Source organism: Quercus suber, unplaced genomic scaffold (genome assembly GCF_002906115.3).
Source record: "Quercus suber isolate HL8 unplaced genomic scaffold, Cork oak 2.0 scaffold_272, whole genome shotgun sequence".
In the NCBI taxonomy this organism is placed as follows: Eukaryota; Viridiplantae; Streptophyta; class Magnoliopsida; order Fagales; family Fagaceae; genus Quercus; species Quercus suber.
In genome coordinates, this window is record NW_027069728.1 from 181,716 (window position 1) to 195,742 (window position 14,027).

At 34.4% G+C, this 14,027-nt stretch overlaps 1 protein-coding gene across 1 annotated transcript; it reads right to left on the reverse strand.

The window, feature by feature from the left end:
• Window positions 1-1,064: 1,064 nt before the first annotated feature.
• Window positions 1,065-13,942, reverse strand: LOC111984298 (uncharacterized). Its single transcript, XM_024015920.2, has 17 exons — window positions 13,631-13,942; window positions 12,570-12,809; window positions 11,508-11,654; window positions 11,225-11,303; window positions 10,400-10,583; window positions 9,513-9,578; window positions 8,529-8,765; window positions 7,076-7,282; window positions 6,658-6,961; window positions 5,742-5,901; window positions 5,484-5,592; window positions 4,856-4,991; window positions 4,682-4,737; window positions 4,302-4,601; window positions 4,059-4,181; window positions 2,249-2,941; window positions 1,065-1,561 (listed from the first exon to the last, which is right to left on the reverse strand). Exons 1-17 carry the CDS (start codon window positions 13,776-13,778, stop codon window positions 1,391-1,393), a joined length of 3,360 nt encoding a protein of 1,119 aa, XP_023871688.2. The 5' UTR covers window positions 13,779-13,942; the 3' UTR covers window positions 1,065-1,390.
• Window positions 13,943-14,027: the final 85 nt, after the last annotated feature.

A 14,027-nucleotide genomic window follows, 5' to 3' on the forward strand; every position in this document is an offset into this window, starting at 1 on the left:
AAATGTCCTAAAAGCATTGGTTCAATAAATGCTTTTAAAAACATTTATAGAAAAAGGAAAAAAAAAAGTAAGTGATTTTTTTTGGATAGTTTTTATATTTTCCATAAAAATAATATCAAAACTTTCTTAAAATGGTCATTTAACAAATGTCTCCAAGGCACCCGAACCCTTTATAAAAAGGCTACCAACCTGTTTTTGACATATTTAATACATAAATAATAATGCATTGAAATGAATCAATGAAGATCTCACATACTATATAATAGCCTATGACATTTTATCTAAATTTACAAACAAATAATCAGCTAGATAAGACCAAGTAGCCAAAGTGACGCAGAAAGAAAATAAGTCATGGATTTTTTTTCTTTTTCTTTTTTTGGGGGGGGGGGGGGGGGGGGCTATTTCATCTTTTTATGTGCTATTATCATCATAGACAATAATTTTATTTTAATTACTCACTTATTTCTTTAAAAATTAATTATATTAAAATTAAAAAAAAAAGTCATATGATTAAACAAGTTTTTTTTTTTTTTAATACAAAATAGAAATTCTACTCTAACTTAATCTAGTTGTCCATTTGGATTAAAGAGGAAGGAGGAAGAGTAGAGTAGATTTAGCTCAAAATTATCCTATTTTCAGTCAATTCTACTATACTCCCCTCCACTCACCCTCCTTTCCCCTCAATCCAAACGGTCTCTAAGTGTATACTTGTATGAAATTCCCCCCTAAAAACTTGAACCACGGCCCTTACCCTCCACACCCTACAAGCATTTATACTTGTGAAGTAACCACCGCACCAAAGATGCGCGGTAGTTAAACAAGTTAAATAAGATGGACTATAACAAATCTCGTCAATCCAACACAAATAATTAATTTGGTCTATTTGGGTTTATGCAAGTTAGACATGTCAACCCATTTATAAATTCCCTCTTAAGTAGCTAATTTTATGTTAGGTTCAGGACTCGTAAAAATTACACCCAAAAGAAACCAGTGTTTTCAAAAGTAGCGTAGCAAAAAGTTTCTAAAAGAGTCCAATACCATTTTACTTGTAATAGATCAAAATCTTGAATTAGTTACTTTTCCCATGAGATTTTATTAAACAAGATGACAAAGTAGTTTGCATAAAAGTATTATGTCCATAGCATAGGCTTTCAAGCATTGATCTTGGCAAGTAAACAACTTAATGACCAATCCCCATGACTAAATGCCCCAACTTGGTAGTGGAGCTACCCAACTTGCATAGAGAGGGCTTTCTAGCCTCAAGGTGGTAGTCCCAATTTAATGATGTATATGGTTTGGATTGGACATTTATTTACTAACTTATAAGGTAACATATGATCTAATATACATCCTCAACCTTCCATCAAGCCATGCAACCAAAAAAAAGTTGCTAGTTTTGAAGTTGGGATTTGTAAACGTCGGGACCAGAGGTGGCTCGAGTTATTGGAGACAGCCTCATTGAGAATGAGTAGGGTACAGCAGGAATCAGATACTTATCATGGACACATGGGGACCAGCTATCATCTCCGCCCACTCCCATGTGCTTGTGATCAAGATGAACCTGTAACACCATAAAACAATATAACATGGTGATATGACAAAAACAATGACAGAAGCAGGGAAAAAGGAGGAAAGCAGTACAACAAGTAGCAATCAATTGCAGCTTGAAATAAACATGCAAACTTGTAAACCCAAGCTGGAGAAGACTTTCTCTCTTTTCTTTTCTTTTCTTTCATTATGTATGCATGTAACTACAAAATTACTGTTGTTGATGCACATGTTTGTAATGGGAAATCTGGAAATTTTTTTTGGAGGTAAAAATCAAATAACTTCCTTCTTGAAATTTGTTAGGTATCGAAATCCATATTGTTGTATCTTGCATGGGAATGAAGGCATGCTCATGGTAGTAAGCAATTGTAGCTTCCCCTATGACTTTTCCTTTAAGTGGCCACCTGATAGACCATCTATATGTAGATGCAGCTTGAAAATTCTAATAATGCTTTACAATTATTTTTTTTAACAAATATTAAAAATATTTATGGCAACAAATCCAATGCATAGATTGTCGGCTTACAAATCTTTCAAATGATGGTGAATAGCATTATCGCTAATGATAATGCTAATATGTATAGTCTAGGAGTTTTAAACTTCGAGTCCGTGGGGCATAACACACGCACATTTGCAAAAAAAAATAAAAAAATAAATAAAAAATCATAGCAAGACCACTAGAAGAATCAGTAGAAATTACCTCAATGTCATCTCCTTTAATAAGCTCTTCGATGCGTGTTGCCCGGTCAAGCTCTGCTGTAGTGTAGTAACTTGCACTCATTTGCATAGGAGGAGAGCTGCCATAGATGGAAGCATAAATCCCACATCCATCCTTCCTTTGAAATGTCACCCATCTAACATCTGCCCTACCCGAAGATTCCCCAGGAACAATATAAGGAACATGCATGTCACCCACTTCCTTCTCATAGACCCCAACATGTGCAGCTGCTTTTCTATCTGGATAACATTCAAATGGACCTCTTCCGTACCACTTTATCTGGTCCAATGACTTCTCCAAATGGAATTCTAGACCCACACGTGGCAAAGGCGGAAGATTTGAAGAATTTGGTTTCACATTGCATTCAACAATGACATCCCCAGAACCATAGATTTGGTAAATCATAACAATTTTGAGCAATGCATTTGATTTGTCAAACTCTGGGACAGAACCCTTCTCACCCCTTGGAACAGCAATAAAACCCACTTCTATTTTCACAAGGTTGTCTGTCATATTCTGTAGAGAACAATTTTCTGTAATATAGAGGAGACTATCCAAACGAGCAGCTTTCCACTTGGATAAATAACTTTCTGCCTCTCCTCCTTTATCATTATCAGTAGGTGCTCGCCAAAAGCATGGGAATATCCCCTTATTCATCACAGTCACTCCTTCAACCTATCATTAAAAACCATATCTTTAGAGTTGCAGCTTTCATTTATCATAAGTTAATATTCTTCTATGTGTATCAGGACATGAGTACATATCAAACAACTTCTGCTTGAGAAGTTAGATATTTAAAATATCATATGAAGAGGATGTAAACTGAGACAAATGTTACCAAAAATAGAGGAAGAGAGAGAGAGAGAGAGAGTTCAGAATTATTATAATGACCTATAGAGGGAAGCGTACATCCCTCTTCAAAATATAATTTTGAAAAAGAAAATCTATTGAATGAAATCCTAATATCCTTAACAGACACTCCCTCTGAAGTTAAACCAAAGGATATCCAAATAATTTTTCTATAAAAAATCTCAATTATGGCATGCTTCATTTCATCTTCCACAAGCATGTTTATTAAAGTTCTCAAAAACTTGAAATTCATAAGGAAAAAATTGTATTTTTTTTCAAAATTTTATATTTTTCCATCATATCCTCCTTTTTTTTTTTAATAAATAAATCAAAGAAAAAAAAAGAAATGAATATAACAAAAACTATGTTATACAGTTTTGGGAAAACATGATATTTGTAGAGAAGTTTCAATTTACAGTTTTTAAACAACAAGTCCAAGACAAGTTGGTCATTCTCCTTTCCTAATAATGAAACTTCACACCATTATATTCCAACTATAAAGAGAATCTTGTAAAGAAAACAACCTGAAGGTCTATCAGCAGAGAAGGTACAGCAGGAGGCACAAAGACTAACTTTATAATTTAAGGAAGCACTATAAAATATCAAGACTTTAGTCAATTCAACTAAACTGAAATTCCCAATTAAATTGGAGACAACTCTATAGATCCTGATAAACTAATAGACTTTGATCATATGTATCTTTTTCTGCCATTCTATACTATTTAAGCACATAGTGACACCTCTCTATTTAAAACCCTTTTTCATTACTTTTATTTATCTATACAAATCACTTTTATTAGCTGCAGAGAAAATCACATCAAAACATTCCTATGCCCATTTCCTTCATTTAACAAGTAAATTACATTAAAAGAAAACCTTTGTCTTTCAAATGAATCAAAAACAGAATACCATCCACATCTATAAATTCAATGGTATAGACTACCTTCCAGCTTTCAATTATTCCTGTTTTAGCATTCAATTCTATCTCCCAAACATTGTGTTGGCTCACTCTTATTTTGTCCCCAAGAATTTCTCCTCGGAAGGTAGCATCTGTAGCTTTAATGACCTGGTAACCAAAGTCATTTGTAACCTCTTAGTCATATAGTAAAATAAAAAAGTTAGTAAGATCATAAAAGTGATTAAACTGTTCACAGTATCAACGTAGGAACAAAGGAAGAGAAACTACATGAGGAACAATCTCTCTTTTGGCAGGCAACTGTACTTGGGTAGAGGAAATGACATGACCAGCCTCAACCCAGCGTGTGGAGTGCAAAAGCTTAGCAGATATTGTAAGAAAAAATTCTTCTGCAAATGAGGAAGCCCATAGAGAATACCATGGACCTGACTCCCATTCAATATCAAAACTGCTCTGTGGTCCTATTGAGGGAAGAGGTAGAACTCCAGTTCCAAGTTCGCATCCGTCCCCATGAGCAGCCCAGCTAAACTCCAATCCTTGTGTTGTTTCATAAAAATTAGTATTTGTTATCTGCAAAGTAAAATTCCAACCAAACATAAGCAAAAGATTCAACAAAAGACATGTGGAATGTGATTGGAGTATGTAAGTACCTTAAGTATTCTTTCCTTTAACGAAACCTTGATTGGTTGATGGACATATTTGACTTCTGAAATAATAATTAAAGCCATGAGTCATAGGGCAAACAGATAAATGACACAGGTGTTATGTTGCAGAAACTTCAAGCATGTTTTAAATTCAAAGTAAGACACAAAACATTGAGTTACCATGTAGTGCAGGATGAGGAGTTCGATCTGGCCAAGTAAGGCCATTCAAGCAGAAGTTCAAATCATTAGGAATATCCCCAAAGTCACCTCCATATGCCCACTGCTTTCTACCATCTTCTCTATCCTTCAACAACCCCTGTATACAAAGTGCAAATCTTTAACCCTCAACTATATATCCATCTTGTGAAACAACACCAGGAGAGGGAAAAGAAAAAGGTGAGCGCATGTGTGTTGGGGCGGGGAGGGTTCAATAATCACTTCAATTCCTAGCCCATGGACACATGAGATCAACCACATAGTCATTGTCTACATTTTGTTTCTGGCTCTGCAAAGTGATTTTACCATCTTATTTTCACTTTTTACTGTGAGTCTGTAACCTTCAGATTTGTTTCAGCTTAGGGAACTTTTTTACATAAGTTGATGGGTCCAAATTAACATTACAACTTATAAGCCAACATGTAGCATGAGCACAGACATCTGAATTGCTCATAATTGTTGCAATTGCCTGGTCATTTCTTTCTATAAAATTCAAACTTTTGACATGTATATTTATTAATTATTTCTACATGACAAGCAAAATAGTTTACTGGTCATTCAATATATTCATAAGGACTTGAAGATTCTTGACCTGATCAACCCAATCCCAGATAAAGCCTCCTTGTAGACCAAATGTGCTATCTATTGCTTCCCAATATTCATGTAGATTCCCGCTGCTGTTTCCCATTGCATGCGAATACCTGCCATTCATTCATAATAAGTATCCTCAAGTACAAAAGGCCATGACCACTAGAACATTTTTTTAAAGAAAAAGAAAAGAAAGTATGGAATTATTAAGAAATATTGAACTTTAAAAAAAGTAACATATGTAAGAACATAGATAACATACTCGCACAGTATCAAAGGACGTGTTTCACTTGGATCTTTTGCAATCTTCAAAATGTCCCAAACACGCATATACATGGGGCATACAATATCTGTAGATGAGGTTCTAGATCCACCTCCTTCATAGTGTACTACCCGTGAGGGATCCCTTCCCCGAATCCAACCTGAATTAAAGTTTACACACTGAATATGAATGAAAAGGAAAAGGTGTCTGTGGAAGCAACTTCAATAATATTGTCAAAACTTTGAAACAAAATCCAAAATTATGAATAACATCTTCTGCATTGCATAAAGCCCAGGTTTAAAGTAACTTATAGACATGTTTCCCCAAATATGGTGAAAGAAATTTGATGTAGAATTTCAGAGAGAGACAGAGAGAACAATTTTATATAAAATTTTATATAATGATTAAATGTTAAAAAATTAGAGTGCACACCTCTCTCCCTGAAAGCATTGTTGTTCCATTATTAAGTTTAATCTTAACTTCTCACAACATTTTCACCAATTTATGTGTGAAATTCATTAAGCTCAAATCATCATATCAAGCAAAATCAACTTCTGATACCGTCAAACTGATTTTAATAGCCAGCCTATTCCCAAAGATTTATTGTCTCTTCTATGTGAGATGTGCTAAGCAGAAATTCAAATTCTCAATCATTTGTATTCAATAAAAAGCTTCTCTGAAACACAAACCTTTCTAATATGAGTTTACCACAAAAGCAAATGATATTTTTTAGAAACCACACCATTAACCAAGTTTTGTACAGAAATCTTATTTTAAAAAATTTATGATATCAAACATGTCTAGAAATTAAAAACAAGCTAATGATATATATGATTTAAAATAACGAGGCAGAAATCTTTTGCCAAAGTTGCTTCCAAGGACATGCAAATAGCACACCCAAAACAAGGATATATACCAGCTAAAGCAGAATGATTAGGGCCGTATCCAGATTCATTTCCTAAGGACCAAGAAATAATGCATGCATGATTTTTGTCTCTCTCCACCATGCCAATTACACGATCCATCATGGCAGCAGCCCAACTTGGTTCAGAAGTAGGATGCTTCAAATGTCGGGATAGATCAAAACCATGTGTCTCAATATTTGCTTCATCTATCATGTACATGCCAAATAAACTACACAACTCATACCAACGGGGATGTTGAGGATAATGGCTGTTTCTCACAGCATTGATATTATTTTGCTTCATTAGAACCAAATCCTGCAGGCAGAATAGTAATGAATGTCTTAATGATACCTAAACCAGCACCATCATCATAATCCGAGACATCAACTTGGAAAGCAGAGATAAAGCCAGGAGAAAAAAAGCAGTCACCTTAACCATGCAGGATTCTACATTTGTCTTCCCCAGACGAGGGTGATGTTCATGCCTGTTAACACCTCTTATTATAATGGGATGCCCATTAACAAGTAACTGTTTAGGGGCTTTAGATACTTGTCTTATGCCCACAAGGTTCGATTCACAATCTACTACACGGCCAGATGCATCTTTCAGGACAACAACCAGTGTGTACAGATTTGGCTGAGAATAAATGCAAACAATTGCATAAGATATCCAAATGCAAATTCATTGGTAAATACGGAATTATGTCAAAATTGTTAAGAAAAAAATGAAATGGAAGGCTTCACATAATCTTGGACAAAACAAAGAGGAATTAGCAACTAACATAGAATGGAAAACCAAAATATATATATATATATAGATATATATCCAATCCCCTAAAGTACAACTCTTCAGCTTTCTAATAAGTCATGAAAATTTTCAACTCTTTAACAACTTAACATTTCACACTTTCAATCATAGGTCATGAAAATCAAACTATTCAACTTCAAAGAAACAAACACATAATCAATGTGAAATGAGAAGCAACTTAAGTTCATAGCCAAATAATTAAATATTAGTAATCTCTATGAGTTCCAGTTTTCAAGGCCGTGGTATCAAAAGAGACTGAAACTTTGTTAAAAATTCTTAACTGAAAACAATGAAGGTCTGTAAACGGTGCTTCCTATAGTGTTTTTTTTTAACAACAATATCCATTAACAAGTAACAACCTTCCAAGGCTAAGATAGTAAAAGCTTTTTCAAACTAATTGAAGGCCTATTGTCTAAAACACTCATAATTACACTAAATTTTCTAATTGAGCTGGATATTAGGAACATGGAATTAATTTTTTTTTACTAATCAAAAGGAGTATATATAGTACACAAGAAAATAACAGCAGAATGTAGGTACAATATTTTCAAACAGATATCAATCACATTCTAAACTATCTAGATATATTCATCTTTTCATCATATTATAATTTGAAGAAATTATTGTGCTTCATTCCATCCTCCTCAGTTTCTTATGAAGATGTCCCTTTATTTTGTTGGGGCCACGGGGGATTGTGAAGGGGGGGGGGGGGGGGGGGGGGAGGGGGGGGGGGGGTAAAGAATATTATAAAATAAAATATTATCTAGGCAAGTGTAACAGCATATTATGTAGATTCTGCCAGGCAAACTGGTCACCTGGCACCTAGCTAACCAGACTTCCATTCAGCCCAGTCAAGACCGAGTAACCCACCAGGGTTTAGCTTAACCCATTTGATTGAGGTGGATGAACTGGTCAAGTCAGGGAACACCAAAAGTTAAAATTGGCGTCCACTGTTGCTTGAACCTATGTAAGGAAACACATTGACCATTAGGCCAAAAGCCAGTATTTATCAACAAAAGTACATCCAGCTTAGGTCTAAAATTGAAAAAGCATCAAATTAAGTAAGCTCCCTTACTTGCTCTGCAGACCAAAGCCTTGGACTTTCAAGTCTACCACCAAGCACATAACCATGAAATCCCAGTCTTGTTGTAGAGGGACTGAGCTTTATATTAGCAACATGAGATGCAAGCAGATCAGCATGTCCATCAAAGTTGTACCAGCTCCCAGTGTCATATAATGCAGCTTCAATAGTGTAGTTCTTAAGAACTCTGTCTTTTGATGCTTCACAAGAGTTGTCTATTTTCACTTCAACCTGGATGATAAGTGCAAGAAGAAGAAACTTGAAATGTCTCCCATAATTGGATTTTGTAATGAGGAAAACATAATCTTAACATATTGCAACTATTGATCATACCTAAATTTTGATAAAATACTTGAAGAATATTTAAAAGTAGACAAAAAATAGATTTGTGCATGCAAAATCCTTTTTTTATTGGTAAGTTAGTTGTGCACCTAGTGAATTTTAAAGGATGACATGAACCCTAAAAGGAACAGTATCATTAATATATTAAACATCATTTGGAAATGGCAATAACTAATTTTTTGTAACTATTTATGGTGAATTTTGCATGGACAAGAAATGACACCTGTGAGGGAGAGGAACCTGTGCAAAGATTAAGCAGACAGCAGCAATGCCAGGAAAGTTTCACCTTAAAAAGCCAAATTTCCGCTTTCATGTGTGACACAGAAACTTTGGCACCTAGAGGGTGAAACTTACTGGCAGACTTTTGAGGTGGTTATATCTTATGAAAGATGGACATGGGTGAATGAAAACCAAGTCTTATTATTTGTAAATGGATATTTCAGATATATAAAAACAAGCAAACTGCACATACTAGTAGGTAAACTAAGAGAGCAGATACGCTATCAACTGTATATTTACTCCCCAACAACAGAGAGTGGAGATCAAGAAGATAAATCTAATATTCTCCACTCAACATAGAACAAAGTTAAACTCTGGCAAGTTATCAGTTTCTAATTTTAAAATGTTAATTCTTACCTGTATATCTGCATGAGAAAAATCTTCCACCAGGTTTGATTTGAAAAAATAGTCAGCAATGAATACCTGCATACCATATACTTCTTAAGTTAACTCTTGTGCAACTCTAAAAAGTTGGAACAAATTGCCCAAAATAGATATAAAAAATGATAATGCATTTGTTCAGTTAAAACGTCAGAAGCAAAGTGATGTTGAAAAATAATATTGAACTTCCAAGGGCGGCAATATTCAATTAATTATTACTTTTAGATATAGAAAATATCTAAAAGACCTACTGCTTTTACACCAATATAAAATATTTGATGAAGTATCTAGTGGTTCCCTGGCCTATTCAAAAGGAAGAAAATGGCACAATTTTTTAAGACAAAGTAGACAACTTATCTGAGATAATCAATTAAGGTTAAGTATATTTCTTTTTCTTTCTTTCTTTTTCTTTTTTTGTGCACAGTGTTCCTTGATTTAGTGATACGAGGAAGAAGAAATTATATAACAAGTAGACAAATCTAATCTATAGTTTGCATTCTTCTTTTCCAATTAAATCTGCTTTGTGGCCTTCTTGCTATGTTATTACCCTGAGATAGTTTCTGATACCTTCTTGATTTCTCTTATCTCCTCAATAATAACAGAATTGCAACAAAATAAAAAGATGGTACATGCATCTGTAACATCATACTGTAATGTTTCAATGCCTCTCATGTTAAGGGAAATGAGCAGAGGAAATAAATTGTTTCATGAAAGTGGCAGGGTGCTCTTGGTACAGTGTACCAACTACTCAATTCATCATGTGCATCCCCTGCCGATATACAAAGAACTCCAACTACTAACCATTAATTTATTTTAGCTGAAATAGACCAACACATGGAAGCAAGGTTGATCAGAACACAAACCTGTGGCTTGGCTAGAAGAAGCACATCACGATGAATACCAGATAACCACCAATGATCCTGATCTTCAAGGTAGGAGCCATCACTCCATCTAAATACTTGAACAGCTAGAACATTCTTCTCATCCGAATCGCAAGGGTAACAATAATCAGTGATTTCAAACTCGGCAGGTAGTCTACTATCCTGACTGACCTAACACAATTATAAAAAACATGTTAATGGATACAGGATATATATCAAACATCACATCCCATACAACTGGACACGAGACACATTGTTTCACTATGATGCAATTTAGAGCAGTACATAGTTTATGACCACTATATTTTATTAGCTTAAATATGTGGAATTATATTTATTAAACATTTCACATTAAGTATGCAGGGGTGTTAGCTTGCTATCAAGAGATAAATTACTGACTAAAAATTTTTAGAAGCATATTTGTTTTTCTTAAAAAACATAAAATGTGGGATGCCTTGGTGTGACCATTTCTCAAACAAAATATATACCATAAAACTTTTAAGAATTTTTTTTTTTTCCCTTTCTTCATGTGTAACACATAACTAATCAAGACGATTTACCGATCAAAATAAATAAATAAATAATCAAGACAATTTAATTTTAAAAATAAACTAAAATTTGTAAATTGATGATGTGCAATGTTAAGGCTCCATTAGAAATACATATAAAATGTCACTGAAACAGGATACGTTCACTGAGAAAACTACATAAAATGGTAGAGAAAATAAAGGATATCCAAAAGACAGAAACTAAATGGAGTAAATTAATTTAATTTACAAAAATTTCATTAGAAATATGCTTAATTACCTATATCCTACAGGAACCCCATTTACCCATGCACAGAAGGCAGAATCAACAGCTTCAAAGTGCAACAAAATCCTACGACCTGTCAAATATAAATAGTATATCAGAGTTCATATGAAAACCAAGTAAACATGAATAAAACATTTGAACAGATAAGCTTCCATTTAATATACTTTGATCAAGAAGCCAAAAACCAAAGAAGAGAAGAAAATAAATAAAAGGATCAAGATGCATCAAAAGACACAGTAATGAGCTAATATTCTACTAATGTCCATATAGATCATACCCTTCCATTCTTTAGGAACATTGAAGTATGTTCTGTAGCAACCCGTGGGATTGTCCACAGGAACAGATGGAGGATCCATTGGAAATGGATATACTACATTTGTATAAATAGGCTGATCAAATCCATGCATCTGCCAACTTGAAGGAACTGTTTCAATTAAAGAAAAAAAAAATATGAGACATGTTTGAAAGAGGATCACTTGTAAGCATTAGATATGACACAATGTTTAAGATGATTCAAACATCAAACAATTAAGAACTTGATACATTTTTTCAATGCCAGTGTTTGCAAAACTCAAAATACTGTAACAAAATTGAAAATCGTGAAATAATAAGCATCCCAAATCTTCCTCAAGCTTCTCTATCTACAAAGGAAAAAAGAAAGGCTAAGAGTATTTAATATTGTAGAAGAAATGCAAAATATTAGATGCTACATTTAGCATCCATGAAAGTTATCAGAAAGCTCATCTAAACTCAGATTTCAATTTTGTATCAATCATAGCTTCAAAATAATACAAGAAAAATTAAATAGGTTATCTTATTTAATTAATTTAGTGTTTCAAACAATGCCAAATATCATCCTGAAGTTACAAGGGTCATAACTACAAGTCAAAAAGCAGTGCAGGAAAGAGCACATCAAGACACAATGCATGTCTTTCTAGTTTCTAAACAGACCTACTAAAATGTACATAGTTGCCCTAGATTGACTAGGAGTGTAACATTGAAATTCAAAAGACTATGCAAATTAGGAACACATAACCGCAAGCTGATTAGGAGGAAATTTTCATATAAGGATGATGGCAATTGAAGATTTCAAAATGAAAAGGAAATCAAATAGAAAATGGTGAAATAAATGAAAATATATACATATTTACACATAAGTCTGTGTGCGCGCGCGCGCGCGTCCGTGTTTGTGTGCAAGGATGTGTGTGTGCGTGCGCGCGAGTGCGTGCATGCGTGTGTGTTTGTGTGCAAGGATGTGTGTGTGTGTGCGCGCGCGTGTTTGTGTGCAAGGATGTGTGTGTGTGTGCGCGCGCGCGTGCATGCATGCGCATGCAAATACCTGGCAGAGTCTTCCACTCAGAGTCCGGAAATGAACCACCATAGAAATTCACAGGAACACTGTTAGGATTGGGGGCCAACAAAAATTTCCAGTCGCCAGACAAAGACTTAACGAATGGTAAGCCCTTGACCCAAAACGTAGCACTCTCAAGGGCTCCAAGAACAGCATCATCATTCCAAACAGCAGAATTAGCCACCAAAACATCAACTTTGTTGCGTTCATACCAGAATTTAAGAGATCCTATTAATAGAACAAAATGTCAGATTCCCTACAAGTGAGAAATAAAAAGAAAGAAACTAATACAAAGAGGAATTTAAAAAATGATGGAACCAAGGTGCTTATTATGTGAAGAGATATCCAATTAGAATTGGTGTAAGAAAAATAGACAATACTCATAGACCACTTGAAAATTATATCAGAACTCGTGTTATAATAAATACCACAATCATATTATATGCTCCAGCCTCAAGCACCCCAAATCACTCCAACATTTCACACTTTTTGAATCAGTTTGACCATAAAGATCCTTGATTTATTTCTCTCTTTATTTTTAATATTTTTACAACCTGGTGCATAGACCACAAAAAGAATTCCATCAGGACCCATGCTGTTAAAAAAGACCACAAACAGTTTAGATGCTCCAGTCTCATTTTTTATCAAGATTGTTTGTTTTTCCTCTTTGCAGTTTAGATGAGTTTGTAATCAAAGAAAATGAATCAGTTCTACCATGTACTAAAGATAAAATGCGGGTTTCATTTAGCTTAAATGGTAAAATTTTCAAACCACAACTACACCAAAAACGAATTGATGACTCAGCCTGATGATAAAAGGCAATCATTCCCATGGTATCTATAGAAAAAAAAAATGTACTAAAGATAACTTCTTGATTTTTAAGAGAAACCCATATGTTAAAACCTCAAAATACAGCTACCCAGATAACAAAAATACCATGGGAAAGCAAAACAAAAACAAAAACAAAAACACAGATCATAAAGAAACAGTATTGAACTATTGATACAAGTACAAACATTGAAAATGAAGACAGAGGGAACCAGTCTGACCTTCAATGGAATCATGGCAATGCAAAGTAACATGAGCGTCTCTCTTCCTCCACTTGATGAAAGATTGGTCCTCCCAAACCTTATATTTCCCATTTTCTAAGGGAAGCGCCATCAAAGACTGCCCAACCAAAGAGGCCATTGGGTTCATTTCACAAACACTGTTTGTGAATACAATCACTCCCAGATAAAGTTCACAATTCAACTACAAATATACAAGAGAGAGAGAGAGAGAGAGAGAGAGAGAGAGAGAGAGAATGTTAGTGAAATGAACTGGCTTTGTTGTGGATCAAAACGTGGAGTTGATGATTAGATGATTACAACCTTGAACTATTATGTGACGTTTGAACATTCAATGTTTTCTTTAATGTTTCCATTGGCCAGTGGTTTGAACCTCGTG

What these genes read in the sequence shown, in the direction of transcription:
- LOC111984298 (XM_024015920.2), bottom strand. Translation starts at nt 13,778, where the DNA reads ATGAACCCAATGGCCTCTTTGGTTGGGCAGTCTTTGATGGCGCTTCCC. An exon ending in TCCTCATCCTGCACTACATG is followed by an intron (nt 4,738 to 4,855) that starts GTAACTCAATGT and finishes TTATTATTTCAG; the next exon opens with AAGTCAAATATGTCCATCAA. An exon ending in GAATAATTGAAAGCTGGAAG is followed by an intron (nt 2,942 to 4,058) that starts GTAGTCTATACC and finishes TTTTAATGATAG; the next exon opens with GTTGAAGGAGTGACTGTGAT.